This window comes from Squalius cephalus (assembly GCF_949319135.1).
Source record: "Squalius cephalus genome assembly, chromosome: 10".
Classification (NCBI taxonomy): Eukaryota; Metazoa; Chordata; class Actinopteri; order Cypriniformes; family Leuciscidae; genus Squalius; species Squalius cephalus.
Window position 1 is genome coordinate 15,378,115 of NC_137131.1, and position 25,163 is coordinate 15,403,277.

Sequence of the window (25,163 nt, forward strand, 5' to 3'; positions counted from 1 at the left end):
AATTTGAAGGGTAATGGAAACACAGCTATTTTCAGACCTGGTAAAGTAGTGGAAACTAACAAAATAGAAATTAGGCCAGTAAGATTTACTTTTTTTACTTAATTTTATTGAGCAAGGATGCATTAAATTGAGCGAAGGTGACAGTAAAGGCATTTATAGTGTTGCAAAATTTCTTATTATCGATTTTCAACATTGATAATAAGTAAATGTATTTTAAAATGTAATAAATTAGAAAACTGCTATTCAAGTTAAAATAATATTTCACAGTATTACTGTTTTTTATGTATTTTGATAAGTTGCAGCCTTGCTGAGCAATAAAGACGTTCAAAAACATAAAAAAAAAAATATTGTGTATACATATACATCAGCTAGAATTTGCTCTCTATCTGTCAAATTTTAAAAATACTTTATTCCTCAAAAATAAGTTTGTTTTGTCAAAATGTGCAGTTCTCAAAAGACTGTTTTGGAAAATGTCTCTGCCCCCGAGACACAGAAACATCTTTTACGATGTGTTGTAGGGAAGAAAAATTATAGTAGGCATTTAGATGAGCAATGTGTTTTTCATTCAAGACTACAAATAGAAATTTACTTCAGGTTTTCCACTATGTCATCCAGTGTCCAGTATCAAAGTCAAAGCAGTGTAAATATCACCTGAGGCTTGATTTAAAAAGCATAAAAGAGCTGGCTAGAACCTGCTTTATCCTGCAAGACAACACTTGGATGTATTTATGAATGACACATCATTGGGCTTACACCTTCACACACCTGCCCAATCTGCTCTTCAATCTGTATCTAAACCGCCTCTTCAAGTTTTCTTAACAATGGAACGTATTGTACACCACCTTGATCAGATTATCATGTTGCTTCCTGTTTGTGGGTTCTTGAAAACCCTTCGGTAAACAATATGATGTACATTTTTAAAAACTTTAAATACTTTTTAAAGATATGTTTAAAATGGTGTACACTTACATGATAAGAATCCAGTCATATCAGTGATCTCAAAAAAAAAAATAGTCATTTTATTTTGGATAAGGGTGGTCTGCCCTCATGGTGGCCACCACATTGAGATCATGTGACCTGCCGTGTACAAGTCTCTTTAAGGCACTTCAGTTCACTCGATCGCCATCTTGGTAATGCGATTTCAATGCAGATAGGAGACATACTAGCACAGCTCCTGTGTACTTGTTTGGGGAAAGACTGACATCACCAAAAATCTTTTGTGTGTTAAGATTTTATTTCAGTAATATATTTTTAAAGCAATCTGAGGACGTTGGTTTCATAAAGTTGCTTCTTTAGCTTAAATCACAGTACAAATTTGTGTTTTTAGGCCAAGATCACTATAGTATTGGACAGTGAAAGAAAAACAAATTTCTAAATTAAAGGTGACGTCACACTTTTGCCCTCACAAAGGGTCACAAACAAAATGCCTGTGCTATGATTAATGTAAAAATAGATTGAATAGATTTCATGTTCAGACAAGGTTCATAGAGATTTAAAGCTTCCATATGACATCTGCTCTGACATTGTGTCCTCTATCAGACCTCAGTTCAGCTGCACTCATGAAGTCCAGTCAAATGTTTCACACCATATCGATGTCACATCCCCATCATATATCCCAGCGGTGTCTGTTCTCCCACGAGCGCTGACCTCTGGCACAGGAGAATGCTTTAATCAACACTCACCCCCACTGCCTCCTGCTACACTTAACAAGCGATGAAACCGTCTAGAAATAGCTCCTTACTCGGGATGCATGTGATCTCTCTCTCTCTCTCTCTCTCTCTCTCTCTCTCTCTCTCTCTCTCTCTCTCTCTCTCTCTCTCTCTCTCTCTCTCTCTCTCTCTCTCTCTCTCTCTCTTTCTCTCTCTCTCTCTCTCTCTCTCTCTCTCTCTGCTTTGGGGGATTTAAGTGTCGGTGGAGTGTTAAGCTACATTTATGCATTGCCCAAAGGATGGACTTCAAAATGAATGATGTTGAAATGCCTGTGTGCATGTGGAGTCTGCAGTCTCCACACGCAGAATTGATAAGGCTTAAGTCGTTATCACTAAAGGCACTTCCATACTTTTTTCTGACATGTACCATGGTTATACCATGATATTCTTTGAAGTACTTTGGAGAACCATCTAAATATCTGGGTGCACTTTATCATGCATCATTAGGTCAATTATGATAATTTTCAGCCTTTTGAGCATATAATTCAATTAATATATACTGTGTATATATAGGACACTTTTCAATTTAATGCATCCTTCATTAAGTATTTTTTTAAATCATACATGTGTATATATATATATATATATATATATATATATATATATATATATATATATATATATATATATATATATATGTAATAATGTTTCACAATATTACTGTTTTACTGTAATTTTGATTAAATAAATGTAGCTTTTTGAACAGTAGTATATAAATGTTTACTAATTTCTAATATATATAACGTCATCATATATCATCATCACCTTTATACATACACACACATACACACACATAAAATACATGAAACATTTGTGATGTTTCTTACATTTTTACAGGCTTTATATTATGTGAAAATCCTGGTGTTTGTCAAACAATTAGGCAATTCCTTCACATTGTCTTCTATGTAGTGGGAGAAAAACATTTCAGAAAAGTTTTTTTATTTTGGCAATGAATTCAGACATGTGTAAGTGCATAAATCGGATCACATTCGTTTTTAAATTTTCTCACTTGGATCTTTGTTTTTCCGATGCTTACATTTCTTTTTTTGGGGGGGATTCAACCTCCAGAAACAAACTCTCATTCTCTTGATCTCCTTTTCCTCCCTCTTTCACTCTTTTTCTCATTCCCTGTTCACTGTTAATCCGTTCTGTATCTCCCAATCCTTTTGGAGCCAGACCGTTTGGACAGGCTCTGAGCCTGAGCTAATAAAGACAGCTTTACTGTGAGAGAGAGAAAGAGAGAGAGAGGGAGGGATGCAGAAATGGAGCAAGAAGAGGGGCTTAAGTCACCATAAAGGGGTCTTAAACGCTGCTCTGCCGGACTTGCATGCTTTCCTGAGTCCATGCAGGGTGAAATAGGGAAACCTTTTTACCCATAATCCCCCTTGAGCCTCCCTCTTAACTCACGGAGACTGCTGCGCTAATGAAGCCCTGCTCTGATAGACACTGAGAGTGTGAGTGTGTGTGTGTGTGACAGACAGAACTGATACCGCAGTGGTACGTGCATCTTATCTCCGCCGCGTGGCGAGACGTCACCTATCAGTCAGCACTCTGTTAGCCGTGGAATAGAATCACAGGGACTTGTTCTTGTCACTCTCAAACATGAAGTGCCACTAAATGAGGAGGAGTTCATCTTAGTACATAATGACGGCTCTTCACTTAGTGCGGCTATTAAGAGGCTAAAAGCATTCACTGCACATAAACTGTATTCATATAAAGATATTAATGACTGTGTATTGACATGGATTAAACCTTAGAATTACTGTTTAAATTCCTGATCCTATTTAATTGTTATCTTTCTGACAGTATGCATTATAGATTACCCATTTTACTATAAGCACAAAATACTATTTTGGGTGTTTAAGAATAAAGGGTTTATCTTTCTTCAATTTAATAGATCAATATATAACCCATTTAATATACCTGCATACTTTCTGCATACTGACAGCTTTCTCAAAGAAAAAGAAACATTTTCTTTAATTCTACATGTTGAAAACAGCATCATATGTTTATAATTTATTCATTTCCTTTTTTGTGATTTCATTCTGATTTGAACTAGATGATGTAAAATAATTGTTTTGTATATTATGTTGTATATTTTGGCTGGTAATACACTTCATGAAGTTTTTTTAATTAGAATTTAAATGCATATTCTGAATGTAACTTATCAACAAAATCAAATTAACATTCATTTTTAAATGGTTGAGATCAGTGGCAGTTGGCTTTAATTTTAGGATAATTTATAATGTGATTTGAAGTTGTATACTTAGAGATTGAAATATGCAATTAGAAGTGAACAGCAGATGTGGTTTAAATTCATGGTTATTTTGGGTCAGATGCTGTTTTTCCCAGCATGCAAAACTGAACACTACCCAAGGGCTTGTTTTTCCCATTTATTCCTATTTTCTTTCTGAATGTTTTTGCAGGGACCCTAATTTGCATGTTGAACCGAAATCAAAGATAGAGGAGGAATAAGTCTCGAGCTTTTATTCAATATATATTTTCTCTCCTCCTTTCTCGCTCTCGCGCTCTTTATCCCCCCCCCCCCCTCCGTCTTTTTTCTGATGTAAAATTCAAAGCAGCTTGCAAATTTATTTTTTATCTAGCACATTTGCTTTGCTACCACATGTAAAGTGTGTTGAAGGAGAATTCTAATGACTAAGGCCTGATGGGAATTAAATATCTGAAGTTCAAAGCGCTTTGCACATCACAGCAGCTGTCAATCAAACAGCAGCTTCGCTCCAGCTCTGTGAGACGACGATAATAGGGGGAGAGAAATGAACTTGACAGTGAGAAAGAAACTAGTTTAGTAATGGATGATGGACAAGAACATATGTAGTTCATGTGGCAAGGACGAATAGGGTGCATGTAGATGAGAGCAGTGCATTGTGGGTATTGTGTGAAGAATAGAAAGATGTATGCAGTATCTGCCATCAGAACACAGTCGGTTGGGAGATGATGAGAACATGATGGCTAGTGTGTGTGTGTGTGGCAGTGTGTATATAGAGGCAAAAGGGAGATGAAAGAGTGTGTGGCAGTGCTAGATCTCTGGAGACACTGCTTAGATTAGTGCAGGCAGAGACCTGAAACGGCAGCATAATGGGACGGCTACGAAATGTCATTCTTTCGCGGCAGTAGATAAGAAAGTCGTGGTTGTTGATTACAAATTTAGTTGTGTTTCTAAACACTTACTGCACTTGAACAATGCAGTCAACATCCACTAACCATGTAACTGTGCATAGTTAGCATTGATGGGACATTAAATCTCAGCCAACTAGGCAAACAGAAGGAGATGCTTCCCATATCTTTTGTTGTTGATGTCACAAGCCATTCGCCCAATTAAACTCTTTTCTTTTTCTCTAGTGTAAATTCTTCTGTATCTTGGTAAAAACAGCCAAATTAAACAGATGCCAAAATGTACTGGTAGACTGACATATCCTTATTCTCAAACCATGAACACATTTTTGCAAGATAAAGGAAGCCAGACTGAATTAAATACTTTTTTATTTGCAGTGAGGATAAAACAACCGCAATGTATCTTGTGCATTGCATTTATGGTTTAATATATGAACTAATTAATATTAATTCAGTGTTTGTCAAGTCTTCTGTCGAAAACAATTTGACTAAAATATATAGTCTTACCTACTTAAAACACTATACACAGATTTTTCCTTTAACCTTTACCCTGAAGATTTGAGGTTTCATCTTTAAATAGAATATTAAGATAATAATTCATATTTTCTAAATCTATGTCTTCTCTACTTTTATATTTTATTTTTATATGTACACTGTCGTTTAGTTTTTTTTTAAAATGTTTTTGAAAGTCCTTTGTGCTCACCAAGGCATTTATATGATCAAAAATACAGTAAAAACATTAATACTGTGAAATATTATTCAATTTAAAATAACTGTTTTCTATTTTAATATATTTTAAAATGTGATTTATTTCTGTGATGGCAAAGCTGCAATTCAGCATAATTTATCCAGTGTTCAGTGTCACATGATCTTTCAGAAATAATTCTAATGCTGATTTGGTGCTCAAGAAACATTATTATCAATGTTGAAATCAGCTGTGCTGCTTAATATTTCCGTGAACACCTTGATAAAAAAACAAAACATTTCAGGATTCTTTGATGAATAGATAGTTACAGTGAATAGAACAGCATTTATTATAAATAGAAATCTTTTATAACATTATAAATGTCTTTACTGTAAATTTTAATCAATTTTAATGCATTCTTGCTGAATAAAAGTATTAATATCTTGAAAAAAAAAATCGTACTGACCCCAAATGTGTTAGCTGTCGTTTTTTTTGTGATTTCTATTCATGTGATATTTATACTTTATTTATAAATTGATCTCTTCATGCTTGTCCTAAAGTGTTGAATGTAGTGAATAAAATCTAAGGATTCTCCCATTTGCTCTCTTCCTCACTCTTCTCTCCCCTCCGAATGCATCACTCCATTTTTCTCTTTCATCTTCAGCAGAAGAGCTGTGCAGCTTGTAGAAATAGATATTGATGCAGTCTTCCTCAGGGGGTTTTACCACAAAAGTGCGAAAGCTGTTATTATAGCATGAGGAGCACTTCAGCTTCATTTTTCTGATGCGTTGAGCAAACAAGAAGTTTCCTTCAGTGTCACTTTCTAATTATCACTGGTTAAAATGGTCTGTATTGATGTTTTGTCTTCTCTCTAATTTCAGATTTGACGGTAATTTTAATGCCAATGTTTCGAAGACCATCAGCTGTGATCGCCTCTCTCCTACTGTCAATAGCCGAGCTTTCAACCCAGGACGAGACCTCAACTCTGGTGTGTATCACACAAACACACACACACAGACAGTGTCTAAGCTTCAAAAACCCAAAGCCAATTTTCACTTATCCAGCTGCTGCCATGGCAACCATTTGCAAAGAACAATATTGCTTTTCTGACGTCAAATCTTCAAAGATTTTTTGGCCTTTTGAGTGCGACGAAAATGAACAATGCTGTCGAATACGTGACCTTGCTCGTTTGTGTGTGGAAATACTTTATTTTCTCTCCTCTCATCTCTCTGTTTTTACTCCCCACTTTTTTACTGACCACAGCTTTGTACCTCTGTGCTCTTTTCCCCTTTATATCTGCTCTCTCGCCAATCAGGAAGTGCATGTTTTTATCACTTTATACACTGAGCCAGTGTCAACACTTCCTCTTCATAACAGATAAATCAGTGTTTTTGCAATGGGAATGCCCCCCCAAGCCTCCTATATTTGATTTTAAATACATTTACATTTTTACTAATTAAAATGCTATTTATTACAACAGAAAGTTTAAAACAACACACTGCACTGTCATGAAGAAAGTCAATAAGTGAGTCAGTTGATTGAGTAACCACTATCATGGATTCAGCAAGTAGTGTGATTCCAACCAATAACTTGATTCCTTTTGACATTTCTTTAAAAGAACGAGATCATAAGAGTCATTTGTTTATTAATTGAATTAGATTGGTCCCTGTATAATATATTTTGCTAAATTATCTAAAAGGGGGAATTAGGACAGGGTCCTTTAGGGCAAACACACTGGACTACTTGTTGCCATGAATATTATTAGTCACTGAGTTAATTCAGTAACCACTATGATTGATTTAGCAAGAATTCCAACCGTGAATCAGATATTTCACTGATCCCACTATTATAAACTTTGCTATATAAATATCTAAAATGGCACATATGGACTCCACTGAATTAGTGAATCATTGTTTTTCAACCACCCTGATTCGTTAAATATGAGAGAAAGGGCATTGTAGAGTACAATAACAGCACAGCTCATGCTCAGGTTTAGCACTTTTCTTCTTTCAGCCACCTTGGTTCAGACTCTACCTCTTTTTGGCCTCATACACTCGCTCTTATACTCCAGAACAGATTATCTCAATTCATCTTCATACTGATGCTTGTTTTTGTAAGGCAGTCATCAGGAGTTCATGTTACTACTCTCCCTCCATTTGTCATTGAATACTGACCCCGCTAACCATGCAGGCAGTCATCAGTCACATCTGATCCCTGTTAGTCTAAACATTGATGAAAAGAGGAGGAGGAGGAGGAGGGGGGGGAAGTGAAGAAACAATTAAGAGGGAGGAAAAACCTGGAGAATAGAGCGATAAAGCATAGACGGAGAGAGAGAGAAAGATATGGTGTTGTGTTAGAGTGTGATGTGAAGTCTTTGATTTAGTTTTTAGGGTTGGTTCTTGTTTCCCAACATTCCCCATGGCAATGTCCTTTGTTTCACCTTTTACTCCTCTTCACATCTCCATCTTTTTATTTTCCAGAGTTCTTTAAGAGTTATCTTGAATGTCACAAGGCTGTGTCATTATAGCACTGGTGCTAGAAAAGTACATTCTATTGGGGTCATGAATATATATCATATATAAATTCATTAGTTTTGTTTTTTTCAGTTAGCCTTCATTTGCCAAGCTAATCAGCTTAGCCTACTAGCTTAGCATAGCGCTAACTGGTTAAGAAAAGCAATTTTGCTTTGCTAGAATGAGATATCGTTATTGATAATGCTACTTTTTTGATCAGGCATTGAGGCTAATATTTTATGGGGGATAAGATCTTGCAGCATACTATGATTTGGGACACTAATTCTTATCGTGCATACCATTTATGCTTACGGACTGCTAGAGACACCACAAGGTTCATCGGTGTTGCTGAGGAGATGCTCTAATGCCCATTTCTTTGCTCTTTTAGTAAAAATATGCAAATGCAAAGATTTTTGGAGTTAAAAATAAACCAGGAAAGTGACAGCACTGTAGAGGGAGAAGAAATATAACAGTCGGTAGAGATTTAATGGGGAATGAAGGGATAGAGGAAATGAAAGGGTGTCACGTCATGACTCTGCTTCTCTGCTACTCTAAACACTGGATGGGGGATTAAGCACTCTGGGGCGGCACATGTGTATGATTTTTAAAGCTGTCAACATGCTGCAAAGTTCCTGTTTATACATTGGGTGGAGATTGATGGATAATTTGTGGTTCGTGCTTTGCATCCATTTTTCTTACTCTGCAGGTTTCTACAGCAATTTGATTAACTATGTTTATTTTGATCTGAATTGGGAATGGCTGTTCTGTGTCTCTGTGGGACCTAATGCTATAGCATTTACTCTAATAAATATATTATATTATATTATATTATATTATATTATATTATATTATATTATATTATATTATATTATATTATATTATATTATATTATATTATATTATAGTATATATGTGCCATGTATTCTTTGACATGTTGAATCACTCAAACCACTTACAGATGTTTACTGCATGTTTAAGTGGAATAGATGAATCACAGGTCATTTTTTTGACCCGAGTAACCTCTCTTTGCACACATTCATCCTCTTTATACGACTCAAAATCCTTTTTTTTTTTTTTACTTTGGGTGTAAAAGATCCAAGTAATCTTGCTTAAGTACATTCTGGAATGGATCATACATATAAACAGATATATCTCGAATGCTTCCACTGCTTGTATTCCTTCTTTTCCTGTCTTTTCTTGTTCTTTCCCCCACTTTCCTTCACATCCCGGCTCCTGTTAAGTAAATAAACGCTTGAATTGATGGCTGCAGAGTGGTGATCGCTTTGCTTCTCGAGTGTTTGGAAAGGATCAGCTTGTCTGGGCTCCGGCCGTCACACAGCTGGGGCCTGTTCAACTGACACGAACTCTACAGCTGCCTCCTTAAAGTGCACACAGCATTCATAAAGATCCATGTTGCATGGCATATTAAATTAGTTATGGATGATTGTCTTCAGCAGTTTGTGATATGTAGCTACTACTATGTGACAGAATGCTTGAAATACATCTACTTTACACAATGATACATGACTTGACATGTAGTTATTGAGATTGACATTTAATGCACAACATAGTCAACAGGTTTTTATCCAAAATATAAACCCAGTATTTTTTTTTTTTGTTTGTTTGTTTATTTTATTTTATTTTATTTCATTTCATTTCATTTCATTTTAGAACGGGCCACAGACTGATAAAACAGATATTAAACTTTTCAAACTGTTTTTGCTTTCTCATTGACCTTAGTGCTGGCAGACAACCTCAAGTCCAATCCAGGGATCAAGTGGCAGTATTTCAGCTCAGAGGAGGGCATTTTCACTGTGTTTCCTGCTCACAAGTTCCACTGCAAGGGCATATACGAGCACAGGAGCAGGTACAAAAGTCTCTCTCTCTCTCTATCTCTCTATCTCTCTCTCTCTCTCTCTCTCTCTCTCTCTCTCTCTCTCTCTCTCTCTCTCTCTCTCTCTCTCACACACACACACACACACACACACACACACACACACACACACACACACACACACACACACACACACACACACACACACACACACACACACACACACACACACACACACACAGTCCTTGAATTTTCCACTCCAAACACTCAAAGCAATGTATTGAAACCCTTGATGCACTATGGTTATCAATGTATTTAGGGCATACTTGGCTATGAGATTATTTTTATTATTTTTTACTTTCCTGTTTCAATAAAATTCAAACACAGATTCATACTTCATCCAAGTATTTGTCAGCACAGTCTATTTAAAAAAAGCTATTCAGGCTGATTAAATGATCAAATATTTTGGTATAAATCTGCATTTTGTGTTAATAGGATATCATTTAATATATGTACAACTTTTTATTGTCATATGTTAGTCCACTTAAGAAGCTTCAGCCAAGAACTTAAAGGGATTGTTCACCCAAAAGTGATAATTCTGTCTTGATTTATTCACCCTCATGTCGTTCCAAACCCGTAAGTCTTTCGTTCATCTTCAGAACACAAATTTAGATCTTTAAATGAAATCTGAGAGCTTTCTGTCCCTCCATTGACAGCTATGCAACTAACTCTTTGACACTTCAAAAAGTTCATAAAGAGATCGTAAAACTAATCCATATGACTTGAGTCCAAATTAGTCCAAATTTTCTGAGACTCGATTGCTTCACATAATGAACACATGAACAGAAGCTCAACTGAACCTGCTTAACACGAGAATGAACCTCATCGGTTCTTGCAGAAGCTCAAACGTGCTGCGTAACACGAGAATGAACCTCATTGGTTCTTGCTGAAGCTCTAACGTTCTGTGTTACACAAGAAGGAACCTCATTGGTTCTCGCACGTCAAGCAAACATGTTGAGCTTCATATGGATTCGTTTTAAGATCTCTTTATGAACTTTTTGAAGCGGCAAAGTGTCAGTTGTGTAGCTGTCTATGGAGGGACAGAAAGCTCTCAGATTTCATCAAAAAGATCTTCATTTGTGTTCAGAAGATGATTAAAAGTCTTACAGGTTTGGAATGACACCAGGGGGAGTAATTAATGACAGAATTTTCATTTTTGATTGAACTAACCCTTTTAGTCCTTATTTGCAAAAAAAACCCAAAACAAATAAAAGGAGTAATTTTCTCCTTGAGAAATCGAGACAAAAGTTTTTGTTCTTTATATCAATTTTTATATAAATATTTTCAAAAAAAGGATTTGTTTCTCTCCCCAACTCACGCTGTCATGGGCACCTCTGAATTTGCCGTCTTGTGTGGCAGGGGGTAAATTACATTCTAGGGAGGCCTTTTACATCTGTTTAACTTGGTTACAATAGCTCCCAAGCCCTTGACTGGAATGCAGGGTCGCCCCTAATAAACCCCACTGGAATCTGCCACCCAGTATTGTGGGCACTGTGTGCCTGTGCTGAAAGATGGGCTCATTTCTGCTGCCGTTCCCACAGCTTCTCTCCTCCTGCTGGAGATACACAAGAAAATCTGCTACTCACAGGTTTTCAACCACTTATAGGATGTATACGAGATTTAGGCAATATAGCTTTCATTGTAAATGCTGTACTTGAATTCTGACAGTTAGTGTTGGAGTTGAAAAGGGTTTCCAAAAACAACACAATAGAGTGCAGGATCTCTTGCACAAACACTGTAGTGAAGAGAGCGGGAATAACGCCAGGACTTCACTTGGCTTCCTGCCGTCAGAGTCCAGGAAAAGTCGTTCTGCAGCGTTCTTGGTGACTGTAAATCTTTGTGTCTGTGTGTTGGCAGGCCTGTGTATGTTTCAGCCGTAAGGCCACAGTCGAAACATATTGTAGTGATCATAGACCACGGTGCCTCTGTCACTGAGACCCAGCTCCAGATCGCCCGTGACGCTGCGCTAATCATCCTCAACTCCATCGATGAACATGATAAAGTAAGGAAGTGACATCATTGTCATCATCAATCACATTCCACTGATTACATTTGTTCTTTTAGCACTCAACCTCTATTTTTTCCCTCAGATCTCAGTGTTGACGATAGCAGATACTGTTCGCTCCTGCTCTCTGGATCAGTGCTACAAGAGCTTCCTTTCACCTGCTACCAGCGAGACTAAGAGGAAGATGAGCACTTTCATCAACAACATTAAAGCTTCTGAAAGCCCTACCCAGCATGCACTGGGCTTCCAAAAAGCCTTTCAGTTGTTGAGAAACACAAGCAATGTCTCCAGACAGCTGACTAGTAAGAGACCAAGCTTTTGGACAGGATCTTTTTTATGCATTTTTAGTGTTATGTTTAAAAAATACCTTGCTTGCACATTAATTGAATAAATAGGAGGAAACGGGGCCAAATGGAAAAATATTTAGTAGTCTTTTAATGGTCTTAACCATTTTAATCACAAATCAATGGTCAGGAAATTTGCAATGATTGCACAAATACTGTAGATAAAGTAACTTAATGTCTTTGCATTTTTGGCAGGACCATTGACTTGTTGAAAAATAACATCATTCCTCTTTAGACAACAATTTTTAATTTGTGCGAAGCAAGCCATTCTGAAATATTCTCCTGTACTCCAAAGAATAAACTGATTTTTCACAGTGAAGTAGCTCACTAATTCCAGCAGCTAAAAAGAAAAACACTCCCCTCACAATGACAGCTCTTCCTCCATTCTTCTCTGTGGTAGAGATGCATTTTATTATTATATTTCTCACCAGATTTTCGAAGACGCCACTCTGGAGCATTACCATGCAACTCGTGGTTCATTTTGATTCATCACTCCACACACAACTTCCAATATTCTGCCAAAAACTTAATTCTGTCTTTGATGTTTTTCTGAGACGGCAATTGCTTTTTAAGTAGTGCATTTGCTTAAATTGCGCTAATTTCCTGACCAAAAATTTGTGGTTAAGACAATTAAAAGCTTTTTCCCAGGAGTGTATTACCTTCATTTATAAATACTATATAATGAAGGGACATTTTAACAAAAAAGATTAACTTATCACACATAAGTTTTATATAAAACATTTTATTGGGTCAGAATGTCATGTTTTAAATATTAAGAAATTATAAAAATGTATCCAGTTTGGGATTGATTTATATATTTTAATATTTACTGGCCAAGTCACATTTATCTAAAAGAAATATGTAAGATTTTATTTCAGTTCATATATATATATATATATATATACTTTTTTTTTTTTTTTTTTTTTATAAATATGTAGACTTAAACTAAGATAATGTGCCTTAGAATTGATTCTGAGAATTATAATATATAATATATTTACTGGATTAAAACATGTTTGCCCAGGTCTGCTTTATTTAATTGTGAGTGGTCTGAAATTCTCCCTTGATGGAAGTTATTATATTCAATATGATTGATTATTGATCATCTTCCCCCTCACAGACACCGACATGGTGATAATCTACTTGTCATCAGGCATCACTTCCCGAGACTCATCTGAGCACGAAAAGAGAGCAACCTTGAGTGTGGTAAAAGATGAGAACCGCCACCTCAACAACTCTGTCATGATCCTCACCTACGCTCTCATGAACGGTGAGATATCGCCAAGGAGCGCGGCTTTTTTATTGGCTCTTTGTCTCGTAGCCAGTGTGGGGCTCGTAGCGAACACCTGTGAGCATGTTGTGCATTTTCAAAACATGCTCAGCTGTTTTTACCCCTTCATCTTTCTTCTGCTCTTTGTGTGTGTATTTGTGTCTACCATAAGAAACCTCTCTCCATTATATTGCTCTCCTCAGCTGTTCCTCTCCCCGCATGTATTAGCCTTCCATTAGCATACATTACTTTGGCATCATGAAAATTAAAATCGAGATCATCGAAAAGAAGAAAGAGAAATGTGACAATACATCAAAGGGCCACTCAGTGACATGAAAGAGTGAGAAAGGCTTTTTTCATGCATTAGATGACTCAGACATATGATTCAGATTGATTAGCTTGGCAGTGCAGAAGAGGGTTATGCTACTTTGACTGGCTATTTGGAGGCTCTTAAGGACACACACACTGGAAATTACTCATATTTCCTTGTTTATTTGAAGTCTGGTTCATTTATGACAAGTTGTATTATATTCACATATTAAAACCTGTCACAGTGTCAGATTAATAGACTGAAGTGTTGAAATTCACATCCAGTCCAATAACAGTTCAACAGAATTGAATGTTACTCCAGAAGTAAAAGACTGACTAGCAAAAACTTCCATTTCTTCTGTTAGAGGTCCAAACCCACCATTCTGTGATTTTTAGCTCTGTGGTTAAGTAATCCATGTGGGATATGAATGGCCTTTTATTACTGTAGTCTAAATGGTCTGGATAAACAAATCCTGTACAATATCTGTGATATATGTACAAATTTGAGGCTGATATTAGCTTTGTTCCAAAACCCAGTGAGTGCACAAGAGACGCTTGCATATTAAGTACAAATGTCCATTTTAATTGGAACTATTGTATCACCGTCCTCAGAAGGAGTAACGGGACTCAAAGAGCTGGCGTTCTTACGAGACCTGGCCGAACAGAACTCCTTGAAGTACGGCTTTCCAGATCGTTCCGCCCTGCCCGTCGTGAAGGGCAGTATGATGGTTCTGAATCAGCTCAGTAACCTGGAGACCACAGTGGGCCGCTTCTACATCAACCTCCCCAATCGAATGATCGACGTGGCCTCCTTCAGCTTGCCTTATGCGGACCAGATGGGAGACGGTAAGTTAAGATCTTGAACTTGGCATAAAGCTCATGTCTGGCACACTAACATTCCTTCTGACAGACCATATGCACTCAGAAGACCTCAGCAGAAATGGCTCTGCAACAGAAAGTTTCCATGGTAATATATACTGTAAGCTTAAACTATAAGTAAAGCCAAAAATCACAAATGCAGAATATGCTTTTATGGGACTGATAAACAGGAATACAATCTGATGAAATTACAGCTTGATTGGAAATGATGCATAATATAGGTTTGCTCACAAGTGATATTTGCCTTGATTTTATAAAAGGTCTTGTATATAATTTTCTACATTTTGATAAAACTTTATTTGGCTGTAATGGAAATGCACCACATAAGGAACAGTCATAATTCGATTTTACATGTAAAAAGTAATGTTTTTATCAAAAATAGTTTGGATTAATTTAAAGACATTTTAAAAGTAGTAAAATAAATTATGTCTTGGAAAGTGTTAATATGACCTTCATATAAAAAAGAAAGTAAAAAGAGAAAGAAGCTGAAATTTGTTTTAAAAATCAGTCCCTGTGACAATGTGCCCAAAGTTAAAGAATAAACACCCATATCTGCTTAAAACTTTGTTAATTGTTACTTTTGAGTATCGTTGATCTTTTGGCAATGGCTTGTACACCAGAGTTAATACTATTTCTTCATGAATTACGTTTGCATAGTTTGACTTCTTAGCATGGGGATAGACTGAAAGGAACTTCCTCTGTTTTTTCCATTTGTAGGTTTCATAATGACCGTCAGCCGGCCGTGCTACTTTGGAAACTTGTTGTTGGGTGTAGTTGGAGTGGACGTGAATCTGGCATACATACTGGAGGACGTCACCTACTACCAGGACTCCCTGGCCTCATATACATTCCTCATAGACAATAAAGGTAGGGAGATACATGTGGTGGTGATTGTTTTAAGTGGAGATCCATGTGGTTCCATGAGCCAAAATGAGCCAATTGCTGATAATCTGTTTGCTTCACTTCAGCTTGTCTTTCTCACTTCATCCTGAATTGGGAGGTCTGATCTTCAGTGACTCAAAAGCACTGGACTGAAGGCCATTGACCTTTAACAGTCCATTAGGGGAATCAGCTGTCCCATATTGGGCGGTTCTGAGCCAGTTTTTTGAAGTAGGAACAGCAAAACTCTGTGGATTTTAACTTTTCAATGAGAACAGACTTGATGATGATGAAAAAAATGTTTCTTTCTACCTGTCAATCCTTTCTACCAAAAATGAAATTAAGTATTGTTGGCTTTCATTTACTCTTCATCCAGCTCTAAACAACATATTTTAGTTTTTCCATGACTTCACCCAGGAGGGTGAAGTGTTTCTGAATTTACAAAGCTGTTAACCTCCATTTAATACATATTAAAACAATTAGATAAGCCCACCAGAAATTGCTTCTTTGCGCTAAAAGGGTGTGTTGTGTTACATATGTAATAAAACCAGGGTTATTATCTGTTCCTGAGAGTATACAGTCTGTCGTAATGACTGGGATAATGAAGTGGCACCTGCTGTCTCCAGCTGTTCAGTAAAGAGACGGGTTAGCACTGCCTCTCAGTGCTTTTTAAAATGTAAGCTTCATGCAATTTCAAGGGTTTATGTAACCTAGTAGTTGAAAATCTTGACTGGTATCTAAAAAGGTTGCAGATTCAAGCCTCACAATGTTAGCACATTGTTCTTAACACCTACCACAATTAAAAAAACATAGTATAGTCATAACAGGCAGCATAGTCATAGCTTGCAAGTAAAAGTTATTCATTACATATGCAACAGCAACATATGAAACAGCAAAAAAGGTTTATTTAGTTTATTTCTAATTTAATGTCATTATTCAATTGTATAAATTCTAAGGGTCATACTTTTTTTTTTTTGGGTGCACACCAATATTACATTTTTTTAACTAAATAAAATAAAATGTATGTTACTCACTTTTGAATATCTTCCAGGCTACACCCTCATGCACCCATCACTCACCCGTCCATACCTGATGACTGAAGCTCCTCTCCATACGGACATCATCCACTATGAGAACATCCCAGGGTTTGCTGCTGTGCGTCAAAATATCCTCAGGTGAGTGTTCATGGGATTTCCAGTTGTTGCTACGGTTTGCCGTGTTACTCACATGATTGCTAAGCTCATGTTGTGTGCTTCCTATTAGTCTTCCCCTGGGGAGCCAGGTCATTGCTGTGCCTGTCAACTCTTCTCTGTCTTGGCACATGAACCGCCTACGTGATCCCAGTCGAGATGCCTACAATGTCAGCTACGCCTGGAAACTGGTACGCTATTCCTTTATAGGGGCACAAATGTTGGCTTAGAGCAGCCTGAGGGAGAACTAGACTGTGTAGAATTGTCAGTGTTATTTTGTAATTTTATTTATTCTTATATGCATTTTGTTTTTTATTAGAGAAGTCTTTGATTAGAGAAGAATCTTAGGTCACACTTTAGATTAGGGTCCAATTTTCAGTATTAACTAATTTTGCCTCAATAAACTCATAATTACTTCTTATTAATAGTTAGTAAGTTTAGGAATTGGGTTGGATTAAGGGATGTACAATATGCTCATGCAGAATAAGGCATTAAGATGTGCTTTATAAGTACTAATAAACAGCCAATCCTAGTGATATGCATGCTAATAAGCAACTAGTGAATAGTGAGAACTGGACCATAAACTAAATTGTTACCGAAATTTTTTGTACACATCTCTCATTTCTCTTATCTTGATCTCTAATTTACAGGTTCAGGACACTTCGTTTATTTTGTGCATAGTTTATGTTCAGCCGGAGATCCCGGTGAAGCAACTGAAAAATCTGAACACGGCACCCAGCAGCAAACTCCTGTACCACCGCCTGGATCTGCTGGGGCAACCCAGCTCTTGCCTCCACTTTAAACAGCTCGCTACAGTTGGTAAGCTCAGACTAAACATCAACGTAAGCTTTGCATATTGTGTAAAAAAAAAAAAATCTTGGTAACCCAGGCTCGAGCAAGGCACCTACCCAATCGCTCCCCGGGCACCACAGAAAAAATGGCTGCCCACTGCTCCGGGTGTGTGTCCACGGTTTGCAATGTGCGTTCACTACTCACTACTCCTAATGTTTGTGCACTAACTTGGATGGCTTAAATGCAGAGGACAAATTCTGAGTGTGGGTTATCATCTTTGGCCTTCACATTTCACTTTCACTTTTTCAATTTCCAAAAAAAAGTGCATGGTATTCTCATAGTTGTTTGGACATGTACCATGCAGAGCTTATCTTATTAAAAGATCATTTATTACTAAATCAAATCCATATTGGACATTTACCAAAACTCTTTTGCATGCTTGCTCAACAAATGAATTTGGTAACACTTTATGTTGCTGTGTCCTTGTTACACGTTAAATGTAGTTACTGTAGTAATAAATATAAGTTATGCATAATTTAATACAACTAATCTTAAACCAAACCCTATTCCTAACCATTAGCAAGTACATTTAGTTAATTAATTTTACTCTGATTTTTTTTTTCTGTTGCAATGTAAAAGCCTTACATCTCTTGCTGAATAAAAGTGTTAATTTCTTTCCCAAAAAAATCTTACTGACCCCAAACTTTTGACCCATAGTGTACTTTTTTCCTTTACTTTAGTGACTATTGTTACTAAGAGATGATTAATAATGGTTTGGTTAGGGGCTAATATAATTAAACCGCAGAACTGATCTCTCTTTTTTTTTTTTTTTTCTCAGAGAGTCCCACAGTGATGTTGTCCGCTGGTAGTTTCTCCTCTCCATATGAGCACTTGAGTCAGCCGGAGACCAAGCGCATGGTGGAGCACTACACTGCTTACTTGAGTGACAACACCCGGCTCATAGCCAACCCGGGCCTTAAGGTACACACAAACACACACTTACTGCCCATCTCAGCAATACATGTTTCGTAGTCAACCAGGGAATGACTCAATCATGGTTAGTTTCTCAGTCCTAATTGGCAGTTGTTAGTTGGCAGTGTTCCTCTCCTCTTTAATTCTGCTTTTTCATTAGGGAAATGCAGTGCACCACTCAATATGATTCTCTGATAAGTAGAATTCTTTAACACCCCCCTCCTTTGGTCTTCCAGTCTTCTGTGAGGAATGAGGTGATGGCCACCAGTCACGTGACAGATGAATGGATGAGTCTTATGGAGATGAGCAGCCTCAACTGCTACATTGTGAGGCGTTACATAGCAACGCCCAATGGGGTGCTGCGGATTTACCCCGGTTCGCTCATGGACAAAGCCTTCGATCCCACCAGGAGGCGATGGTAAGATTTGAGCCTCAGGATGGAGGTCTTCAAACTCCTAGTGGGACACTGGTGAACAGTTCTCACAGTCTGTTGAGCAAACCGTCAGATTCCCAAGGAGTTATTTTGAGTTCATATGCAGCCATACACGCACCTCAAACGAGGGTGTATTTTTTTAATACAAAGATTGTATGATCCTAAACTTTAATAAATTCGTAATTTCTGTTTAAAATGTGGTTTAACCATTGACCTTTTTATCTTTTTAGGTACCTACATGCTGTAGCCAATCCTGGTCTCATCACTTTTACTGGACCCTACCTGGATGTTGGTGGGGCGGGCTATGTGGTCACCATTAGCCACACCATCCATGCCTCAAGGTCAGTTGTTTAAGGGTTAAACATGTGTTGGAGAGACAGTGTCTTCAAATCAAAAAGCTTGAGAGCCACTGGTTTAAACATTAAACTAGCATTCATTTATTGACATCCTTTAATCATTCTCAAGATGTTTGCTTTTCCCTACAATGAAATGGCAATGATGCTTTACACTGTCAAGCTCTTAAAATGACTAAAATAAAGCACCATACTATCATAAAAGTAGTCCATATGTCTTGTGCGCCATGTAACAAGTCTTCTGAAGTCATACAATAACTTTATGTGAAAAGACTTTTTTTGTTCCATATCAAATCTCATTTACACACATTCAGACCTCACACGCCATGAGAAATGCAAAATGCCATGAATGTGAACTGTCCCTTTAAAGTAAAAATTGAGCAAATTAATTGCGCTACTAATTTTGTCACTTTTTCTTAAATAGCATTTTTTTTCTGTCTAGAATGCATAGTATAGTACGTAATAGTACCTGTTGCTATTGAAAAACAACTGCCTTATCACTGTCGGCTTTGTGCTTGGTACAGTGTGTGTGTGTATAGTCGTGTGTGTTTAGAGATATGATGAAGCTGTTTGAAACTGGCAGTGTTCCAGAATGTCTGGTGTAGATAAAGTATGTTTTCCCTCCATGTTTTCCAATCAGTTCTCTCTTAAGAGGAGGAAATGTGACTATGGAGTGTGTGATCTGATATAAAGCTCCATTGCGGTGACCCATGATATTGTAGATCTCCTCATCATTCATATTGTTCAACACACTTATCTGCCTCCTTTCCCAGTTCCCAAATGGCCTCTGGTTACACGGTAGCGGTTATGGGCATTGACTTCACTCTGCGCTACTTCTACAAAGTTCTGCTTGATCTTCTGCCCATCTGCAACCAAGACAAGGGCAACAAAATCCGGTAAGGCTTTCCCACTGACCCCAACCACCCCCTCATCTCATTTCTGTTGGGTTCTTCTCAAACTCTCTAGTGCCTGCCAAGACCCCAGTGTGCCGGCAGTGGTGTCCAGCGTAGTGCCTGAAGCTATCGATGCCCCACGGAGGCTCTTTAAAGCTCTTTCAAATGAAACTAATCAGATTTGCTTCTGTTGGAAAAGAGGCATTCACTTAGTCTTCTCTGCATGATTCTAAGCTCGCTCTTTTATGATAGAAGGGGATGGAATGAGGAAAGATCTGAGGTAGGGATCAAGAAACAGTGAGGGAGGGGTGAACATAGAGAGAGGGGAGAGATAAGAAGGGAAAAGTTTAAAGACTGGAATAATGATACTTATTTTGTATTTATCTAATAGTATTGAGTGGTGCTTGCCCATGCAAAAGTCGCAGCAACAATACTAGGATGTTGTGGTGGTAGTCAAGGTGGCGTTATTGCTAGGCGGTTGCTTATGATATCCTAGTTGCAGAATAAATGAGTGCCAAGTTAAAAGGGATGCACTACTAAATATTTGAGCATTGCGCACCATTACACTTTTTTTAAAAAACAAATACATTTATAAAAGCATCTGATGATTAATGGCCGGGGAAAAATGGCTCATGTTTTGTGCAACAGACCCTGATACTGTATACATTATGATGTTAACGGTTACACTCCTTTACATTTTAAGAGAGAGAATGTTGCATGAATAGACGGCGTCTTTGCAGCTTTTTAGCACTTTCTCATGTGCGTTAATTCAAATATAAAATAAATAAATAAATGTAAAATTTCCAGTATCTTTTATTTATTGCCCCCGTCTAATCTTAGATGCAGTTCCTGAATATTTCATATTTGCATATTTAAATATATTATTTAGATTAGTGGTTCTGAACCAGGGGAACAAAGTTTAAGATGACTTAAATGTTTTAAAACAACTAAAAATCAAGATGATACTTAATTTAATTCACCTAAATTTCTGGAATTTTACAATTTATGATTTTTTTTAATTATCTTTAACTGTAAATAGAGATTCCTTATTTATGTCAGGGTGGAAGGGGCTTCGAATATATCTCTATTATTGCTTATATATAACTATAATTGATTTCATGATTATGTATCATATTCAAATGTAAATCTGATTTATGTAGTCACTAAGGCATCTATTCACTATTAATCACTAAGCTCCGAGTGTGCACTTTATGTCCAAGTTGCCAGTGGCTGGTTCGACCATATATATGCCTTTAAATGCAAGTCTAAGTCTATGCACGTTTTTAATTTGCCATGTCCAATCTCTTATAAAAATAATGACAGCTCCTCATAAGCTGTACAATTTGCTCTAGCATTCATGTCTGCAGGACACAACGTTCTAACCTTAAGAATTAGCAATAGTAATGCTTGCCTCTGCAAGCACGGCAGATAAACCCTACTGATGCAATATATAAGAAGAAACGGAGTAAGATTTTCAGGACTGACTGAAAGACACAAAGGGAGATAAGCTGATTAGGGCTGCATTCCAGACACATCCTGTTATGTTAGGTGCCAGTGCCCCCTTCTTTTCTCTCTCTTTTACCCTTCCCTCTCATTCCTCTCTTCCCTCCCTTTTTCTTTTTTCTTAACTCTATTTCTACCAGTTCGTCTCTCTCTTTGTCCCTCTTCACGCTCTCTCTGTCTCTTTATCTGTCTGTGCCGTGGAGGCCTCAGTGTTCTTTGAGTTTTCAGTGCTATGGTCATTAAACCGGATTAGTGAAGTGGAATGCCTCAGTGTGCCACACAATAATGTTCTGAACTGCAGATGGTACTCTATGAACATACAGGAAGCCATCTACTGTTTCCTTCCACCTTTCCCCTCTAAATGTCATCTTGGATCTGTGTATATTGGCTCTGTTTGCTTGATCCTGTTTGTCTTGGTCTTTATATATATATGTGTAGGTGTTTTATCATGGAGGACAGAGGATATCTGGTGGCCCATCCGACCCTGATCGATCCAAAGGGCCACGCTCCTGCAGAACAGCAACATATTACTCATAAGGTAAGGAACTGTGTATCTCAGGCCTAACTTTACCACTCTTAAACAAGAAAAAAATTCTTTTTTTTTTAGTTTATGTTTTTGCCCTGAGGAAAATGGGACTGTTTTTCATATTTAGCCATATTATATTCAATGCCTGGTAATGAAACTAAAAAAGAAAACAAGCTTCTTGAGTTCATAAGCTTATTTTCTCCTGTTTTGTTTGGCTTTAGGAGCCTCTAGTGGCCAATGACATTCTTAACCACCCCAACTTTGTGAAGAAGAACCTGTGTAACAGTTTCAGTGATCGTACCGTGCAGCGTTTCTACAAGTTCAACACCAGCATTGTGGTGAGTGGAGTCACATTAATAATGTCATACAAAGCTACTGAAAATTCAGTTTTAAGGGACAATCCCGTCATTTTTACAATAAGGTTAGTCAGTTTCTTATATTAATGATGTTTGGCCGCCACCTAGTGGAGGTTATTTTAATAGCACCTATAGCAGACATGATTTTTTTTTTTTTTTTAATGAACAAAGTTGTGGCTTTTTATTCAGAAACTGTATGAGTGAAAGACTTATGAAATCAAATAATTATTTGATGCCTTTCTGTTTGTTTGTGATTTTTAAGGGTGATCTGACAAACCTAGTGCATGGCAGTCATTGCTCAAAGTACCGGCTCACCCGTATCCCAGGAACCAATGCGTTTGCTGGCATTGTGAATGAGACCTGTGATTCACTGGCCTTCTGTGCTTGCAGTACTGTGGATCGGCTCTGTCTTAACTGCCACAGGTAATGTTTAACTTCTGCAGCAGAACTTTTACTAATTTATGTAAATGTTAAGGCAAAGCTTTATTTATACTACCGTTCAAAAGTTTGGGGTCATACTAAAGTTTTTGTTTGAAATGTTTTTTGAAAGAAGTATCTTATGCAGTTTTAGTGAAACTGCATTTATTTGATCAAAAAATGCAGTAAGAACTGTAATATTGTGAAATATTTAAAATAACTGTTTTCTTTATTTTAATACATTTTAAAATATAATTTATTTAATTGATGGAAACGCTGCATTTTCAGCATCATTACTCCAGTCTTCAGTGTCACATGATCCTTTAGAAATAATTTTAATATGGTGATTTGGTGATCAAGAAACATTCCTTATCATTATCAATGTTAAAAAAATAGCTTAAAGCTGCTTAATGTTTTTGTGGAAACCTTGATCCCTTTTTTTTTTTTTTTAGGAATTTTTGATGGATAGAAAGTTTAAAAGAACAATTTATTTGAAATAGAAAACTTTTGTAACATTATAAAAAAATGTAATCAAAGTAATACGTTGCTAAATAGAAGTATTAATTTCTTTAAAAAACAACTTACTGACCCCAAAAATTTGGAATGGTATTTATTTATTTATTGTGTGTGTTTCATGAATATAAGAAGTTTGCAATAGAAATGTTATAGCCAATTAAATTAAATACAAAAATATTTCATTACACTTTATACTAATAATGTACCTGTCTATACTTAAAATTCCTTCATTCTCATATTTAAGGACCCAATAAAATTGTTTGAGTTTTCCATCCTGTGTTAGTGTATTTCCTAGAAACTGGAAGTTCAGGTTGGACACATTGAAGGGTTAATACTTTTTGGCAATAGTCTTTAGCTAGTGTCCAGCACAAGTCCTGAAAAGTGAAGTCAAAGCATTTTGATCGCCCCCTGATGGCTGGCTGTGGTATAGGTCAAAAACCCCGCCCTCTCCATGTAATCGAATGGGACCTGAGCCGAACTAAAAAAATCCAATTACACTTAAAAAAAATTTTTTCCAATGATCGTTTCTGTCATTTAAGGTAGTTCTTAACACGCAGACGTATGTTCAATTGTTCATTTTTCCAATAAGTTTGGTTTTAGTTCATTTTTTTGATGCTATAAAAACGGGGTGTTACATCATGATTGACAGCTTGCTATTGAGTCTGGACGGGACCTTGATACCACCACACTCGGGCTCCTAACAACGCAATCGGCAACAACCATTACTGGGACATTTTGGCTTCATTTCTCTACAGTGAAAGGAAGCAGAAATGTGCGGTCCATCTTTTTTTACAGTCTATGGTTACAGTCATGAACCATGAACATTTGATTGCACTTATTTGTTGTCAGAAAAACTGTAAATCTAAAATGCATTTAACTGCTAAAAATATTTCCATCAACTTTTAGGAGGTTGCTTCAAATTTAATAGACTTGGACTAAAAGCCACACAACTCAAATTTTGCTTTTATGGGGTCTTTATGTCACTATATATAAATAATAGTCAAGTTGATAGTTCCAGGTTAAAAGACCTTCAGTATATTCCTATCTTCCACAGAATGGAGCAGAATGAATGTGAGTGCCCCTGTGAATGCCCTCTAGAGGTGAACGAATGTACTGGCAATCTCACCAACGCTGAGAACAGGTAAACCACTGCTGCTCTTCAGGACACTCTTGCATTATTTATAGACAGACATGTAAAAGTAGACATTAAGCCTTTTTAAACCATGTTACATGTTGTACACAATGTGTTAGGATGCAAAGGTTGCCCCTTAAGTGCTTGGAGAGTAGACTGCAACGATATATGATCCATAAATTAATCACTGGACAACATGTCCAGATTCTCATCAGCATGCACTGGAATGAATCACACTTAGACACACACACACACACGCACTTCTGCCTGTCATTTCATCAAGTTCTTGTTTGTCACGATGAATAGATATCCAGCCACCTGTGTCCTGAATTAGCCGTTCAGCTCAGAATTGTTCCTCAATAGACATTTAGACACGTTCAGGTTTGTCGCATTATTTCCAGCTGAGAGATCTCAAGGCATTTACCTTTCTGTCACTGCGCCATCTGTTCATTTAGTGAA

At 37.0% G+C, this 25,163-nt stretch overlaps 1 protein-coding gene across 1 annotated transcript in view; it reads left to right on the plus strand.

Moving 5' to 3' along the window:
• The window catches only part of cachd1 (cache domain containing 1), a 69,416-nt gene that overhangs the window by 34,692 nt on the left and 9,561 nt on the right, over positions 1-25,163 (plus strand). Inside the window, exons 4-21 of the mRNA XM_079883653.1 lie at positions 6,411-6,517; positions 9,782-9,908; positions 11,793-11,937; positions 12,026-12,242; positions 13,405-13,554; positions 14,476-14,709; positions 15,460-15,609; positions 16,673-16,796; positions 16,885-17,002; positions 17,462-17,630; positions 18,442-18,584; positions 18,812-18,993; positions 19,239-19,349; positions 20,135-20,257; positions 22,196-22,295; positions 22,505-22,621; positions 22,902-23,062; positions 24,627-24,713. Coding sequence (XP_079739779.1) covers positions 6,411-6,517; positions 9,782-9,908; positions 11,793-11,937; positions 12,026-12,242; positions 13,405-13,554; positions 14,476-14,709; positions 15,460-15,609; positions 16,673-16,796; positions 16,885-17,002; positions 17,462-17,630; positions 18,442-18,584; positions 18,812-18,993; positions 19,239-19,349; positions 20,135-20,257; positions 22,196-22,295; positions 22,505-22,621; positions 22,902-23,062; positions 24,627-24,713 — 2,565 coding nt within the window. The remainder of the gene's footprint in view (positions 1-6,410; positions 6,518-9,781; positions 9,909-11,792; positions 11,938-12,025; positions 12,243-13,404; positions 13,555-14,475; positions 14,710-15,459; positions 15,610-16,672; positions 16,797-16,884; positions 17,003-17,461; positions 17,631-18,441; positions 18,585-18,811; positions 18,994-19,238; positions 19,350-20,134; positions 20,258-22,195; positions 22,296-22,504; positions 22,622-22,901; positions 23,063-24,626; positions 24,714-25,163) is intronic.